Raw genomic sequence first — 16,040 nt, forward strand, 5'->3', positions numbered from 1 at the left:
TTTAGAGTTACTCATTTATAACTATTAATCCCATACTATTTTATCTAAATATTACTGGAAAAAGTACTGACGTTTTTGCAGCATGAAAACACATCACAACATGCACAAGGTATTCTTAAGTGGATCTTGACTTGAGCAGTGGAAGGCAAAACCAAGCTTTTATTGTACATGACCAAAATAAAAAAAAACTACACAAAATTCTATAGCAGAGAAATGTACCTGAAGTATCTATATGCATTTTGTTAATAGGCTAAATAATAAAATGAGGTTAAAATTAATTTAAAGAGTTGAAAGTTTAAAAAGCCCCTGCAACAATCTTCCTTTTTCTTTCTTTTTCTGTCTTTCTCATTCTTTCCTTTTCTTTCCTTCTTTCCTTCTTTCTTTCTTTCTTTCCTTCTTTTTCTTTCTTTCTTTCTCTTTTTTCTTTCTTTCTTTCTCTTTCTTTCTTTTTCTTTCTCTTTCTTTCTTTCTTCCTTTCTCTTTCCCTCTTTCCCTCTTTCCCTCTTTCTTTCCCTCTTTGTCTATCCTTCCTCTTTCTCTTTTTCTCTTTCTTTTTCTTTTCTCCTCTTTCTCCTTGTCCTTCTTCTGCTCCTGCTCCTCTCCCAGCCACTCCCACCTTTCCTTTCTCTGTTTTGATGCAGAAAATGAAAACCAATTTGCCATCAATTGCCTGTTTGGAGCTCTTATAGCAAAATGGGAATCTCTAGTGGAGATTTTTGGATCAGGTGGCATATTAAGCTAAAGTTGCCAAAATTAGGTATGCTCTGGCTGTTCTCAGGAAACAGATGGTTCCTTGAGATCTAATGCCAGCTGGCATGGACTAACTTAGCTGGCATGAACAAGCTGAGGGCTAATGCTAAAGAGACAAGCAGGGAATTGCAACCAGTTCCTATTGACTGCTTCTACTCTGTCACCACCAGTATGATGGAGACAGCATAAAATCTGCTTATTTTAATGAGAAAGAGATTGGGCACATCACTTCTGCATCTGCATTCTGTTCTCCAACATCAGATAAGAAGACAGTGGGTTTTTAGATATTTAGGTGCTTGCATAGTCATACCCTGTGAGAGATCTACTCCTACTTAAAAAGCTTAAAGTGTATAAAGATGAAGATAGGCACCAAGCTGAATTTTCAAAACTGTCTGTGTGCCCAATTCACATTTCTGCACAGCACAGCTCCTCTTCTGTTAAAAAGAGTATCCAGATAAACTGTCAAGTCAGCTCAATTCTCAGCCCAGTATTTTGAAAAAAAAAAAGATTGATTTCTCAGTATAAAGATGATATCAATAAAGTAAAAAAAAAATAGTTATTACGAGCTTATTAAAAATTAGCTGTACATAAAACTATTCCTGTATCCTCCTTTGTCAACGTCAGGACAGTAGTCACAGGTACAAGTCCTACATGACACTTTCATAAGCAAGTACGGGAGATATGTTCCAGCTGGAATCATCAGAAAATGCTTGAAAAATGATTCTGAGAAAACAGTTGCCAGTGACCCAGTGTCAATTCAGAAGAGCATTTTCTGAAGATCCTTAAAGGATCCGCACTATACACTGTTTTTATTAGAAGTTTCATTAACAGCTCAAGATAAGACCTAATACAAAAAAAAAATGCATCAAATATGTTGAAGACATAAAGCTAGGAGAGGAGATGACTGAAATTTAGAATGACCTTTGCAAACTAACAAGCTGGTCTAAAAGCAATTGGATTTATTTCAACAGAGACAAGTGGAAAACGCTACAGTTGACAAGACAAAATGGAATATATAAATGCAAAACAGATAGGATCTGGCCACAGCCACTGCTGTACAAAAAGATGCAGTGACTGTCATGAACCACAAGTTGACTGTGAATCAACAATACAGCACTGATACAAAAATGGTGTAATTTTGAGATGTATTAATAGTAATGTCAGATCTGTGGCATGAGCTCATTACTTCTCGCTACCTTGTACCTTTACTAGAGGAGTAAGTACCAGATTTGAGCACCTTACTTAAAACAAAAAAACGAAAACCATAACAAAACAGACTAATTGGAAACAGTCCAGAAAAGCAAAAAATGTTAAAGAGATACAGAGAACATGAAACAGAGAAAATAGGTTTGCTTAGTTTAGAAAACACCAGAGAGAAGATAACAGTTTTAAAATGTTGTAAAGATTAATATAAAGTAGATTATTATTATCTTATTCTTAAGATCACAGAAGAAGTAGTATCTGAAATTCAGAAAACTTAGGTCAGATATTTAGAAAAAACTTTCTATTTGTGTGATGTAGTACCAGAAGCAGCTCAAGAGGGAATGGAATGGAAAGAAATGGAATGAGATAGAATAGAATTGAATAGATTAGAATAGCAATAGAATTTCTTTTTCAGAGGTTTTTAAGAACAGGTTATCATCCAAAATCTTCTCAAAGCCAGCATTTCTATGAGACTACTAGCATGCTGAGACGATAAGTATATTAAAAGATTATAAAGCAACCAGACTTGGATCCAAAAGCATTTAGCTGTTAAACTGAGGGATCCTAACTTTCAGTGATGTAGTCATCAGTTACACCATTTATGCAGACTTCATTAAAAAAAAATAAATTGTGCCTAATTACAAAGTTAAAACTCTAAATACATTAACTATATGTAAATAGGAGAGACTGAAGCTATTTTCCATTATGAAAGACAGAATAGCAATGCACCAGGGATACTTTCAGAGCTGTTCTGAGTTTTAAGACTTTTCTGTTAACAGAGTAGATATATTATAGACGTCACTGTTAACACAGTGACATTAACTACCTTAATTCTCAGGTGAAAACACTGTATTATGTGGTACAACAGAGACAAAAATACTAGTTTCTTGATTTTCAACAGATTGGAAACAAATGAAAAGATACATAACATGTAATGTGGTTCTTATTTTGCTACGTTTAGATGCATAGGACCAGTATACTCATAAAGACATGTTTGTGCTGTGCAAGGGCGTATGGTGCAGAGATGTTCACAACCAAGTTCCAGAACAAACAGTGCAGCTTCATGTACATGCTGTGGTAGGATTAGTGAGATAACTGATGTCCAAATGTGGATTTATGATTTGGGGCATTATCTTGCACTAATGTAGCTATGCAGATTTCAGATCCCATATTAGAACTGTTACACTATTTCAGGAAGATATTTCCGCATCGTGCTCCAATGTGGATTTACTCTAAAAGTCCTACACACAGTGTGGATTTACTCTAAATGTCCTACACAGTAGGTTAAAAAAAGAAAAAAAAAAAAAAGATTTGTTGGTACCCAGTACAATATTATGAATATATTTAACTACATTTTGACTGTTGCTTTATTTATAACACAGAGTGTTTATTTTTTAAATGAAAACTAAAACTATAATCTGCAAAAACTATAAGTGCTTTTATGTTTCTTGACTAGGAAACAACATTTTAATTGCAATGAAAAGATACTGATATGCTTTTGTATCTGTTTTAAAAAGTTTCAGAAAAAACAATGCAGTAAATGGTATCATTCTTACTTCTATCTTCGATGTACTCATCCCAGTTAAATATTGTCATTGTTGTATTAATAAATGTGCCGTTTTCACCTATAGAGCTATTAAAGTAGGAAATAACAGTTGTTTCAAAAGTAGAATTGTCGGGAGGCCACTGCAGGCATTTATTCCTCAAGTTGCCCATGAACAGCTGCAGCCCTATTAGTGCAAATACACTCAGACAAAACACAGTCAGGATCATAACATCTGAGAGCTTCTTCACAGACTGAATTAGGGCTCCCACGATAGTCTTCAAGCCTGTAAAGAGAAAAGATTTTTATGATGATGTTAAACATACTAAACACACAAAAAATCATGTGATTTTTTTCTGACAAGATAAAGATTTCATGCAAAATGACAACTAAATGAGTCTAATGTTTGCGATACAATAATATCTATGAAAAGACTGGTTACTTGTGAAGATGAGTGAAAAGCTGTAAATTTATGCTTATTCTAGAGTGTACAGAAATAAAAAGTAAGTATTACCAAACACATTGTTTATGCCAAAACAAGTGATTTTATTACTCATGCTATATCTCAACCTTACATAGGAAAGTATTGTTTGCTTTTGCTGATGCTTCTTGCCCAAACCTTTCTTAAATGAACTTTTCAAAAATTATTCTGCATTTATAAACCTATTACAAAGACATAATAAATTCTTATTTTAAAAATAACCTAATAATAATGTTCTTACGATATGAGAGGGATGATGGTTTGGAGAAGAAAGACATCTTTAAAACAATTCCCCATGCATGGCCCATGCTATCCTTTAGAGATTAATTTTTTATATATGACATTTGAAACTGAGTTAAAGTTGATATATCAAGTGCCTGTAATAAATGATAAAATTTGCATCAATATGAAAGCTTAAAATTAACTTATATTTAAAACATATAAAGGAAAGCTTGATGTCATAAGATGCAAATCACATAGGCTGTTTACTGCAAATATCTCATGCAAGAATTTGTTAAACTCAAAGGCTGATTTTTTGAAAAGAAAACACAGCTAATAAAAAAAGCAAAAATCAATCTAAATAAAATTATGTCTTGATTCCTGCTTTTTTATTTTGTTAACAACGTGTAGCAAACAAGGCTTATGTTTTAAAAACGTGAATACAGCCTCTGTGGAACAAAAGTCAGCCTCAGTGTTTAACCTAGCTCTCACCTGGAATGACTGATATTGTTTTCAAAGCTCGGAGAACTCTGAATGTTCTCAACGCTGAGACATTGCCCAGGTCCACAAACTCTGTCACATATCTGTAATAGGGGAGTTCACACACAAACACAATGACAGCACACAAATAACAATTGGAGAAACGAGGGGCCTAACACCTTACACCAACTACATCTTACCTGGGATTACAGAAATAGTTTTCAAAGCTCTCAATACTCTGAAAGTTCGAAGAGCTGAAACATTGCCTAGGTTTACAAATTCTGTTACATACCTGTAGGATTAAATCACAGTTACTCAGAATTGAGGCAGATTTTATTCTATTTGCTTGGGTCTTTGATTAAGACCTCTTCAGCGTTCACTGTATTTTGCCTGCGTTATAAATATCCTTCTGACCATAAAATTAAATTAAATTTTATCAAAGTAAACCACATTCACTTGATTTTTGCAACCTAATTTGGTCAGCTTCTAGCAGGAAGTCAGAATGATTCCTTTAATGCTGGTATGCAGAAAGGAGACAGGATATGAACAGTTCAGGCTTGATGGCATTCACAATCCTAACAGGCTGACACACGATGCTGGCCTCTGCAGCACATGCTCAGTTAGAAATACTAAAATGTGTAAAAGAGGTAGAAGAAACATATTGAAACCGCAGGAAGTCCAGGCTCCAAATGTTCTGGCTGACAAAATATGAGGCAATTTTTAGTCACTAATTTCATGCTATCAGAAAGATTTTTTTTTTTAAAAGGGAAACTTACGCAAATGTAATGACAGTGAAATCTAGCCAATTCCATGGGTCTCGAAGAAATGTAAAATCTTCTAAGCAGAAGCCCCTTGCAAGAATTTTAATAAGTGATTCAAAGGTATAAATTCCAGTGAATGTGTATCTAAGGAAAACATGCAAGACAGAGTTTATAGAAACACATTTATGTTTTCTGTACACAGTATGCTCTCTAGTCCCATCTTCTTCTCTTTGAGTGGCATTAAGAATTTAATGCAAGATACAACTAACTTTAAACTTCTGCAGAATTTATTCCTTAAGGGAGAAGTAGGAATCAAATTACAATTAATAGACTACATGACAATCCATAGGCCGAAGTTCAGATTCTATAATCTACACCAATGAATCAGATATAAAATTCCCTGTTACTTTGCTGGTGCATGTTTATGTCCAATCTAAATCAATGTTATAAGAACATACATCTAAATACATCATGATTTCAAAAGTTGCTTCCAGACTAAAAGTGTATTTCTTCAATATTATTTTTATGCTGAAATATTGGACAGTACCATGATCTCGCAACATGTCAACCTCTCATCATCACTCATTGACTTTGTTACAGAGTAGTTGTACCCAGTACTGCACCTTCAGCAAGACAGGCATAGTACTGGAACAAACCCAGTGTTTTCAGATGCAAAATCCTGTGCAAGAACAACCAAAAATATTTACCAATTCCAATAAAATTCAGCTACTTTTTTTTGACTAAAAAAAAATGTGGCTGAAACATAAAAGGTAAAAATGTTTAATTCTGTCATTCTGAGTCACTTCAATGTTCTATCTCCAAATGATGTCATTTTGAAATTTAGTTTCATTTGTATCTTTAATGGAAAAGACGATAAAACAGACTTTTTCAAATTAAACTGTTTAAAAGGCTTGAACTGCTTTTCAGACTTGACTCAACCTGAAACCAATTTTCCAGTATGAACTTTTTTCAGTTCAATCACTATAAAAAAATGTTTTTTCCTGCACAACTTTACTCAACCGATGACAGGATTTCCATTATATATATAAATGGCATAATATAATGACATGAAGAAATATTCAAGCTAACTATCTTTATTCATAAATCCTTACAATATGCCAGACATACTGAGTGCATGTAGTTCATATTGAACTCAAAATGAGAATGCCTACACTGTCTTTAATAGCCCTATGATTTCCCTGTTGATTACCAAAGATTAAACTGGTACTTATCATCCAAAGCAGTTAGGAGGGAAGAAGCAGCAGAAGCATAAAATGCTGTTGCAAAAATGAAGCACCATCAAGAGCAGTGTTTCACACTGTGGTCTACAGCCTTGGAAACATCACAAAATTTGAGCAAATTGTATATGGGGACCAAAGTGTTGATACCATATTGGAACTTTTCTTTTTCTAGCTGTTACTTCCTATGGGAGGATTACCCAATCCCTTAAATACTTTTGTAATAGCTTATTTTTCATACAAACTTTTCATTATTGGTCTGTCTTTGGTAAATGAAAGATGCACAATAGTAAACAAGCCATCCAGTGGACTCTTTATCTGTAATGGCTGCTGCAATAGAGATAGGAGGGTGCATTTCCCCAGGTTCTTGCAAAGACGCAACACAGAATGCAGCGTAAAATATTTATCATCCACATTTTTGCACGGTCATAAGACTGGCTTCATCTTCTTATATTACCCATCTAATATTGCAAATAGAGAATTGAAATTTAACAATCTGTAATGAGGGAAGTGTTAGAAAATATATTGATTTACACAGAAGAAACTAGTATCTGAATGGCTGTTGAAAGCATATGCCACAAAGTAGTTGCTGTCAGTAAATGCCATCCTTATTAATATAACATGATAAACAGCAGTTTATTTCAGATTACTGAATATTAGTCAAAGAAAATCCATTTAACTTACTCTACATTCTTTGTCCAGTCTGGAGGGTTACTCATGGTCATAAATACACAGTTGGTCAAAATAGTGCACATGATAAGCATGCTGAATAATGTAGGTTAAGAGTTAAGGAATGTAAGCCAGAAAATCTCATTAAAAGAATATCAAACAACACCCTGGCCTGGGAGATATCCAGTATCAGGAGCTATTTATCCCTCCACTGCTATGTTGATGCTCAGAAAATATGAGTCTGTTAAAGCCTCCATAGTCACTGCTTTTAGTTAAAAGAGGACAACCACACACGAAAAATTAAAAGAAAGATAGACATATATATACCCAAAAAAACACTTAACTTTAAGAGGACGTTAGACGATTTCTTTCTTTTGAAATAAAAATGTGAACATTTAAAGTAGTGGCTTCTAATCTAGTGGAGTAATACAAAAAAAGATTTTTGTTGGATGACCTAGACAAAACAGGCTGACCTGTTTGCTGTATGTATGTTTTTTGTTGTTGTTTTTGCTTTTTTTTTTTTTAGTAATATACATTAGGAAAAAAAATATTCTAGAGCAAATTCCAGAACAATTCCAAATCATAAATAATTTCATTAATTGTGACAGAACTGCTCTAGATTTACAAACCTCCACTCACAGGACTGATACATTCTCAGAAATGAAAACAGGAACACCAAAATGAAAACCGCACAATGATACACAAAATGTCCACATGATGGCACCATCACCTAAAATTAGAGAGAGAGCAAAGTTCGATTTTAAGAGCTTTAGTTTATTTAACTAAAATGCAGGTTGACACGGTGCTCCACTCTAGGAATCTGAGTATTATGGTGTGGGAAGTACTGTGATGTTCCCCTCACACATCCCTTTGTATGTCTACATTAACCAAACAAAACAAAACCTTCAAGCAACAGTAAATACCTCTGCCTTCTGAACTGTCAAACTAGTGACATTACAGTCAGCAATTCTCCAGGTCTTTCATCTCATTAAACAGATTTCAAATCTTTTACTTGGAACGTGGCTTCTTGCTGTATAATTAATAAGTGCAAGGAGCAGAAGAGAAAAGACAGTATTCTAAAACATAATAAATAATGTGTTATGACTACTTCACGAGCCTATAACGCAGGCTTCAAAAATCCTTTTTTGAAGAAATATCCTCTCACGGTTGAAAATCCTCACTATTCTTTCATCAGGCGAGAAATAACTGGAATGTACTTTCCCAAAATGTTAAACAATGATTTTTAATATTCTGACTTTGGTCACTACGGCTATTTACTACCATCTTACTTCCATGATCTTCCATTACTCCATGTAATTGAATAATGCTCTGTTACATGCTACAGAACGTCATATAACTCTCAAATAGCTATTTGTAGTGGCACTTTTAGCAAGCAAATATAAAACAGACTATCCAGTGTTATGACTGATGCTGAAGTCATTTGTAGGCTAGCCATTGATAACAACATCCAACACGTATTAGATAATCATAATTAACAGACTTCCATTATATTAAAATTATTACAAAATCCTTCCAAAGTTTATTCTACACGATCTTAGGATACCTCTATGTAATGCTACAGAAAACTGCTTTCAGTGTGGTTATGGTAGACTTCTCTGAAATATAAGTGTGCAAACATTTGTATGTTCTCCTTAAGTAAAAAACTTTTTGAAGTCAAAGCCCTCAATGACTTTGTATCAGTATTTGGGACCAGACCAATGGAATGCCCATTGTAGTCACATATCAAAACACTGAGAAAGACAAAATGAGACATTATGACCATTTACCGTTGCAAATCTCTACCTATAATGTGGAAATATCAGGACCTACTTGAAGACTGATATTACAGTATCTACAGAATTACAAATGCATAAGGCAATAATGATCAAGAAATAAATGTGACAGGCTGGACACATATCGGACTGAGAATGCGTAAGACAAGAAACCTAGGCAGTTCTATCAAACTAGCCTTCTGCAAGTGGGATCCGAATATGAAAATGAAAAGGAATAATGAAACCATATTTTCACTAAATATTCATGCGAGTACATAACCGGGATAAAAGATTTGGTTTTAACACAAAGTGCCAGTGAAGAACTGGAAGTATTTTGAGCAGTATGTCCGTTTGTGAAAAAAATGTGGTGGGAGGGGAAAAGATGAAAGATGTGAGGATTACATGAAAAATAAGAGGGAAGGAAAAAAATAAATAGGTGGGGGAAGAAGAAAGACACAGGAAAAAATGTAAAGGAAGATGATTGGTTATCTGGCTTCTGATATCTGGCTTCCACCAATGACAAACAAACACAACAATAAAAAGGGAAAAAGAAAAAAAAAAGATGGGAGAAATAGTAGAGAGAAGGACAAAGCACTATGGATCCTGTTGATCTTGGGACATGCATCAGAGAATGATTTAAAAACTAAGTAACATCTCATTGACTACAATTTTAGACTAACCACTTGAAAAGGATATGAATGTACCAAAATCTTAATAGCTATTTTTCTAAGAGGATTGAAAGGAGTTAACATGTACAGGGCAGAGGTGGCACTGAATCGGAAGATTGCCTTCCCTTTATTCAATACTATAAAGGTCTGGAAAAAAGAAACACAGAATGGAAAATAACACTTAAAAGATACTAACAAATAACAAACAGTTTACAAATTCAAACCTTGAATAATTTTCATTTCATCATTGAAATGAAATGTATTTGGTCAGACTTTTCTTCTATTTGCACCTTCCCACCCCACCCTGCCTGCCCCAGAATCACAATCCCCTTGTCCAGTTCACATATAGCAGACTCCACTCAAATTACTATCAATAAATTTGCATGAAAACATTTTGAGCATTTATTTAGAAATCATAAGCAATCCTGCTATTGCTAGCTAGAAAACAAAGACAGGTACATAAGGTGCAAAGGTAGTAGGTGAAGGTACTAATATCTGAGGTATTGGTATATTTTCTACAGCTTATAACAAAAATACGGATGTACACAACTTTCAAAAACTTTAATGAATCATTTAATCGCCAACATTCCAAATAATCAGCATTAATTATCACACCATGAAAGTACTAAGACAATAGCGCATGGAGTGATATAATTTTCAAAGGTGAAATTGCAAAAAAGGAAATTGCAGTTTTTGGACATAACATTAATGCAGTGGATAGTTTTCATAGTACTCTATGAAAAGAACAACACATTGCTTCTCTTTTGAACTATTTCTTTTGAGAGTTTCATACCTGCAATTCTGTCTATTTTTCTTATGCCATGCTTTACTTTTACCTAATACAGAATTCAATAATCCATGTATTTTCACTGTTTCTCCATGGTTTCATCAATAACTCATGCATACTGCTAACATTAAAAAAGCATTTATAAATGTAATATTTTTTCCTTAAAACCTGGGAAATAAAGACGGATAAAGCCTTTATTTAATATGCTGTATGTTTTATTATTATTATTACTATTATTTAGATTACCATGTATTTGGATAAATTCCTATTTCTATTATCTCTTCTTTCCAAACATGGGTGAAAGTTCATGTGCATTGAAGGTAAGAGGATCTAGTTAGCACTGTGGCAGCCCTAAAAAGCCCAAAGGGAACATAAGCCATGCAAACCTGGAGCACTGCCAGGAGCCATCATCTACCACAGCTGGAATCAGAGGGCAGCATTTGCAAAGATTATGCTCTGCCTTCTGAGCAGGTGTGCCAAATACAGCAGCTGAAATCCTGGAAACATGAGGCCTCCCCCTGCTTGAAATCATAAACTTTAGCTCTTCCAAAGTGAACACATTTCCATTCTCAGATACATGCTGATTCTCAAGCCATACTTTGGTACTTAATTGTAGAGGAGAAAGAATTAGTCTCTAATGTGCTATCTTTTTTATCATTGCTTTTCAACTCCATTAATATTCCTTTTTGAGTTCAAGAAACTCTACCCCAAAATCAGAGTTTCTCACGTCTTCTGTTCCTTCTATTCTGACAAAACATCTGTTGAAGCATCATTTCTGCAGTGCTGGCCAACCAAGACATATTGAAAAATTAAAATGGAACCTGACCTAAATACACAAACAAGGATGTTCAAAAAGATACAAAGAACACTAAGAAAAATATCAGGAGAAATATGATTGCAACGTGTGTAGTTTGAAATCTTACATCTCAAGCTAGAAACCACTATGCTTTTGGAAAAAATCAAGGCAATTGCTAACGTATGTCTCTCACTCTAGAGCAAGCAATTCAGAAGGTATGTACTTCATTTTCATAATAAATTGCAGAATTACTTTTCTGGTTTCCAAACCATGATAATACGTGTGTTAAGTTAAGCATTTCCAGCACCATTTTTTTTTTTTTTAGATTTTTATTACTACAGAACTGGAAAAGCAGGAAGGAAAGGAACCAGCACTTTGACCCAAATCTCATTTGCTGTACTTCCTGACTTCAACAGGATTAAACACTTGAGTAAAGACAGCAGAACACAATATTTAACTTAAAATTTAATTGAAAATTTAAGTCACAATTCTCCATAGAATGAATTGAGATTTGGAAATTCTGCAATGAAAATTTAAGGTAGAGCTTAGTTTTTAAAGCTGTTGTCTCTGTTTAGGTTGTCTCTAAGGTCCATACTAGTGATAAGGTAAATCCCTAATTCCTGCAGGATTTTTTTTTTTAATTAGTTCAAATTTGACTCCTAACATTTCTTGAGGGTTTTCTTCCATTTTCTTCAGTCATTTTTTGCTTTCATGTTTGGTTTGTTGTTGTTGTTTTTTAATTCATTTGTTTTCACTCACTTGATAAATTCCACAAGAAAAACAAAAGAAAGAACAAGAAAAAATGACGGAGACAGAAAATTCATCAGTAATTTCTTCTTTTCTGGTAGAATAATGATGATGCAATACATATGATGCCAAATCCTAAGGGAATGGAGTTCTGGAGGAAACCTAATTCCATCCAGACAAAAGTCTAAAGCTTAGCACTACTGCGTTTGGCTCCACAGTTGTTATATTTTGTTTAAAAAAAAAAAAAAAGAGAGAAAGAGAGAGAATACATGTTCTTATTAAAAAAAAAAAAGGTCTATAAAATATTATTTGAATTACTTCTGCAGACATTCCAAGAGGAATTTCTACAACCTCTTTACTTGCCTCTTTTTTTTGCCACCTCCTCTTTAATAACAATCAGAGCAATATAAACCTGGTTATGAAAAACTTTTAACACAGAGTATGTAAGTTGGATATATGATTCCTCTATACAGTGAATGAAGAGGAAAGAGGAAGATCTTCAGCATATCCTCAGAAATTACCTTTGCATACTTCCCTATTCTTACGAGCAAGAGAAAGCAGCCTAGGCTTTCTGTGCGATAGTGATGAAAGCTAGTGATGTGTCTAGCTACCTTTCAGATGGGTTTCAGGATGAAGATCTGCTCCTTTCACTTCCAAAACAGAACAATTAATGAAATACTAGCATTCTAAAGATATCCCTTGTGCTACTTTTTCAAGATTTTTCCTGCATATGAAACACTGAAAGCTACAAATTTTAGTAACATGCCAAGTATATCAAAATAAACATAAATGCATCTCTACCTACAAACTAGGTTCCACAAACTTGCATTACTAACTTCTGTTCTTACAACTGAGATTTCTGCCAATTAAATCAGCTGCCAGGGGAATGTAATTTTAAATAAAGACTGGGTCCGAAACAGTGGAAAGCAAAGGAGACTGCGAGAGAGTATGCTCTATTTTTATCTTCTTAAGGTTTCACAGACATATACAACACACTCACTTTTTTATTGATATAATATGGGTCCAGGTCTTCCAAGGGCTCGGACACCATTCCTGGAGGTATGTCACCATAAATAAATGGCAGTGTTTTTCCTGCCTCCAAGTCGCTGTTTGGCTTTGGGCCATCTTCATCATCATCATCTTTGCGTTCTTGTTTGGATTTCTTAGCTTTTTCTTCATTGATACGCTGTTCAATCGCTGCAAGTGATTCTCTTGTGAAATAGCGGAAGCTGTCAGGTCCTGGTGGTACCAGCACTGATTGTGCCATCTTTTCATCCTGCACCTCTTAATTACTGCTTAGCCTCTCTCATAAAAAAGTGCTAAAAATATATTAAAAAAAAAAAAACATTTTAGAGCAACACAAATAGCCATAGACAATGTAAAGGAATATACCTTCATAGAATTTTCTGTTGGACATCTTTATTAAAGACAGTAATTATCATCCAAGAGGAGATTGCTGTGAATTTTTTTTTTTTTTTTCTAGACAAACCATTTTCTTTTGCAGCTAACCTCTTGGAGGTGAAAGCATCAATTCTTGTGACATTTACTTTAAAAAATTCTTAGTCCTTGTGAAGGTAGATTGTCAAAAAAAAAAAAAAAAAGCTTGTATAAAAATGTCACATATAACGCAATAACATCATCTTGCCTTTTTCAAGGGTAATCCTATGATCAATCCAATGAATAAAGTAGAAGATATTTTCCAGCGCATTCAGTGAGGCACCAGCAGTTTGGAATTGTTTATGGTTCAGTTTTGAGGAGTTAAACTCCAGTCAGTTCACCATTTTATAATCCTGAAAGCTGTAACTTGAACCAACCATCCCTACAACAAGATGGACCAGTAATCGCTCTCAGAATCCACTACTGCCACATAAAACCAAAGGGATCACTTGAAGGCAATGTGAGATGCTCCTGCTCAGGTACAAATATGCTGCCTTTGCAGAGCTGCCAGCTCAGGAAACAAGGGATCAGGCATAAGCACCTGTATTCAGATCCCCTGCCTGGCAACACACTGTGCACTGGAAGAATTGCTAAATTAAACAAAAATTATATTTAATCATTAGATAATGCACTTGTTGACCTTTTAGGATTGATACCATATAAATTGTATATATTTTTAACAATTTTCAGTAATAAGAGCAGAACCATCTTTTCTTAATGTCTCCAGACAGTTCAGTTAAAAAGAACAAACAGAAAATATTTCTAATGCAAATACTTTAATATGAAATCATAAACATGATCTCTGCCATAGCCTTCACGCATTTTTCTCGAGAGTCCTTATCCTGAGTAAGCACATTAAAAATACAGAAAATGCAGTAAAAAATAACTTCTGTGTAAGTAAATAAACCCAAGAAACAATTATCAAATTAAAATGATACAATAGAATACAATCAGTATGATCCTATTTTACTGTCTCTCTAAATATACATACTCCAGCACAGCTGCAACAAAATCCTATTTTGGAAGCCTGCTAAATAAACTGCGGCAGGATACTTTCTCCTCCTTTTCATCCATATGCATATAGCCATTTACACCTACATAGACATCCACACACATCCCAGCTCCTGCAGGTTTCCCTGCAAACATCCTCTTCCACTGCGGGCAAATGCACCTGGTGCATTCTGTCATGGACGGTCTGTAGCAAGCTGCTGCTGGAACACATGCACAGACCAGTAGCAGCAGAAGGGTTAATTAGGAAAATGCAAGAGTGGTCCTACTGCAGAATCCTGTCAGATTTTATAGTCAATTACAGAAAAAAGCATAATCTTGTCTTAATACTGCAGAAAACAATTAAAAATTGATTACCAGTGTAGAATCTTGCACTTATGTGGGTTTGGAATGGCACCAGGGAAGACTGCAGCTAAAATTCCATCATGTCTTTTCCTTCTTCTTCTTCTTTTTTTTTTCCTTTTTTTTTTTTTTTTTTTTTTTTTTTTTTTTTTTTAAATTCTCCTTCTACAGACCACACCTAACTTCCTGCTGAAGGATCCTGGATATTGAAGTCAACTCTGGCATTTCCTGTGAGAGACTACTAGGTGTTGTAACTGTTATTGCCACTAGATGGTACTGATATATATCCATAAATTTCTGTCAGAAATGATGAAGAATTTTTGCATGCTCGAACACTTGCTTAAGCTGAGACTCGGGGACTAAAATATACAATTTTATATAACCAGCCAGGTCTCTGGATTCTCAAAAAATCTTTTGAATATATAGCAGCTACTGCTGTTGAGACCATACCTGTTAAAACTGGAACGTGACACAGAAAAGAAAGTAGGAGGGATAGCAAAATAAGAGAAATAGAAAAATGGAGGTTGCATAGACAAGTGTACAACCAAAGCAGTTGCTGAGCCTCCCAGCAGTCTGGTTTATTTTCAACCAAAACTTGTATCTGTTTTCTAATATACATACATAGAATGTTTGATGTGTATTCTTTCTAAATCTGGGGAACCCAGCAACGCAGAGGAAGGGTGGCAGTTTGTAAAGTTCACTGCAATAGAGAATTGCTGTACAGTAATCACCCACTATCTGTAGGGAACAAGATGAGACCAGCAGGAGCACTACAAGCCCTTCCCACGTGGCAAGTCAATCAGCTTTGGGCTGCACACAACCTAAATGTCATCTTACTTCTTTTCTCTCTCCTGCTTAATCTGTATTTTCTACACTTACTGATGTTCATTCTTTTTCCCACTCCATTGATACCACTATTCTATCCTCTGTCTTTCATGACCAGAAATATTCCGCCCTTCCCTCCTACTCTCACACATACCCAAATCTCTTTCAAACTTTTCAAGCAACACATTCCTGTACCTAGAGATTCAGACCTTCAGGTAGTCATTTATTTCGGTCCCTCTGCCATCTCCTTTCCTTGAGCTGTGAAAAGGATTAAAGAAGCTGTGGAAAGTAATAAAAAGTAAAGGGTCACTATA

At 34.7% G+C, this 16,040-nt stretch overlaps 1 protein-coding gene across 7 annotated transcripts in view; it reads right to left on the reverse strand.

The window, feature by feature from the left end:
* SCN2A (sodium voltage-gated channel alpha subunit 2) overlaps positions 1-16,040 on the reverse strand; it is a 78,082-nt gene that overhangs the window by 44,599 nt on the left and 17,443 nt on the right. For 2 of the 7 annotated variants that reach the window (XM_040561684.1, XM_040561680.1), the window contains exons 2-7: positions 13,115-13,433; positions 9,813-9,931; positions 7,360-7,449; positions 5,453-5,581; positions 4,689-4,780; positions 3,510-3,782 (exon numbers count right to left, since the gene is read on the reverse strand). In XM_040561684.1, coding sequence (XP_040417618.1) covers positions 3,510-3,782; positions 4,689-4,780; positions 5,453-5,581; positions 7,360-7,449; positions 9,813-9,931; positions 13,115-13,381 — 970 coding nt within the window. In that variant the 5' untranslated portion in view covers positions 13,382-13,433. Of the gene's footprint in view, positions 1-3,509; positions 3,783-4,218; positions 4,373-4,688; positions 4,781-4,876; positions 4,969-5,452; positions 5,582-7,359; positions 7,450-9,812; positions 9,932-13,114; positions 13,434-14,916; positions 15,040-16,040 lie in introns of those variants that run through there. The other 5 variants (XM_040561685.1, XM_040561682.1, XM_040561683.1 and 2 more) reach the window with 4 other exon arrangements.

The sequence above is a fragment of the Cygnus olor genome, chromosome 6, assembly GCF_009769625.2.
Source record: "Cygnus olor isolate bCygOlo1 chromosome 6, bCygOlo1.pri.v2, whole genome shotgun sequence".
In the NCBI taxonomy this organism is placed as follows: Eukaryota; Metazoa; Chordata; class Aves; order Anseriformes; family Anatidae; genus Cygnus; species Cygnus olor.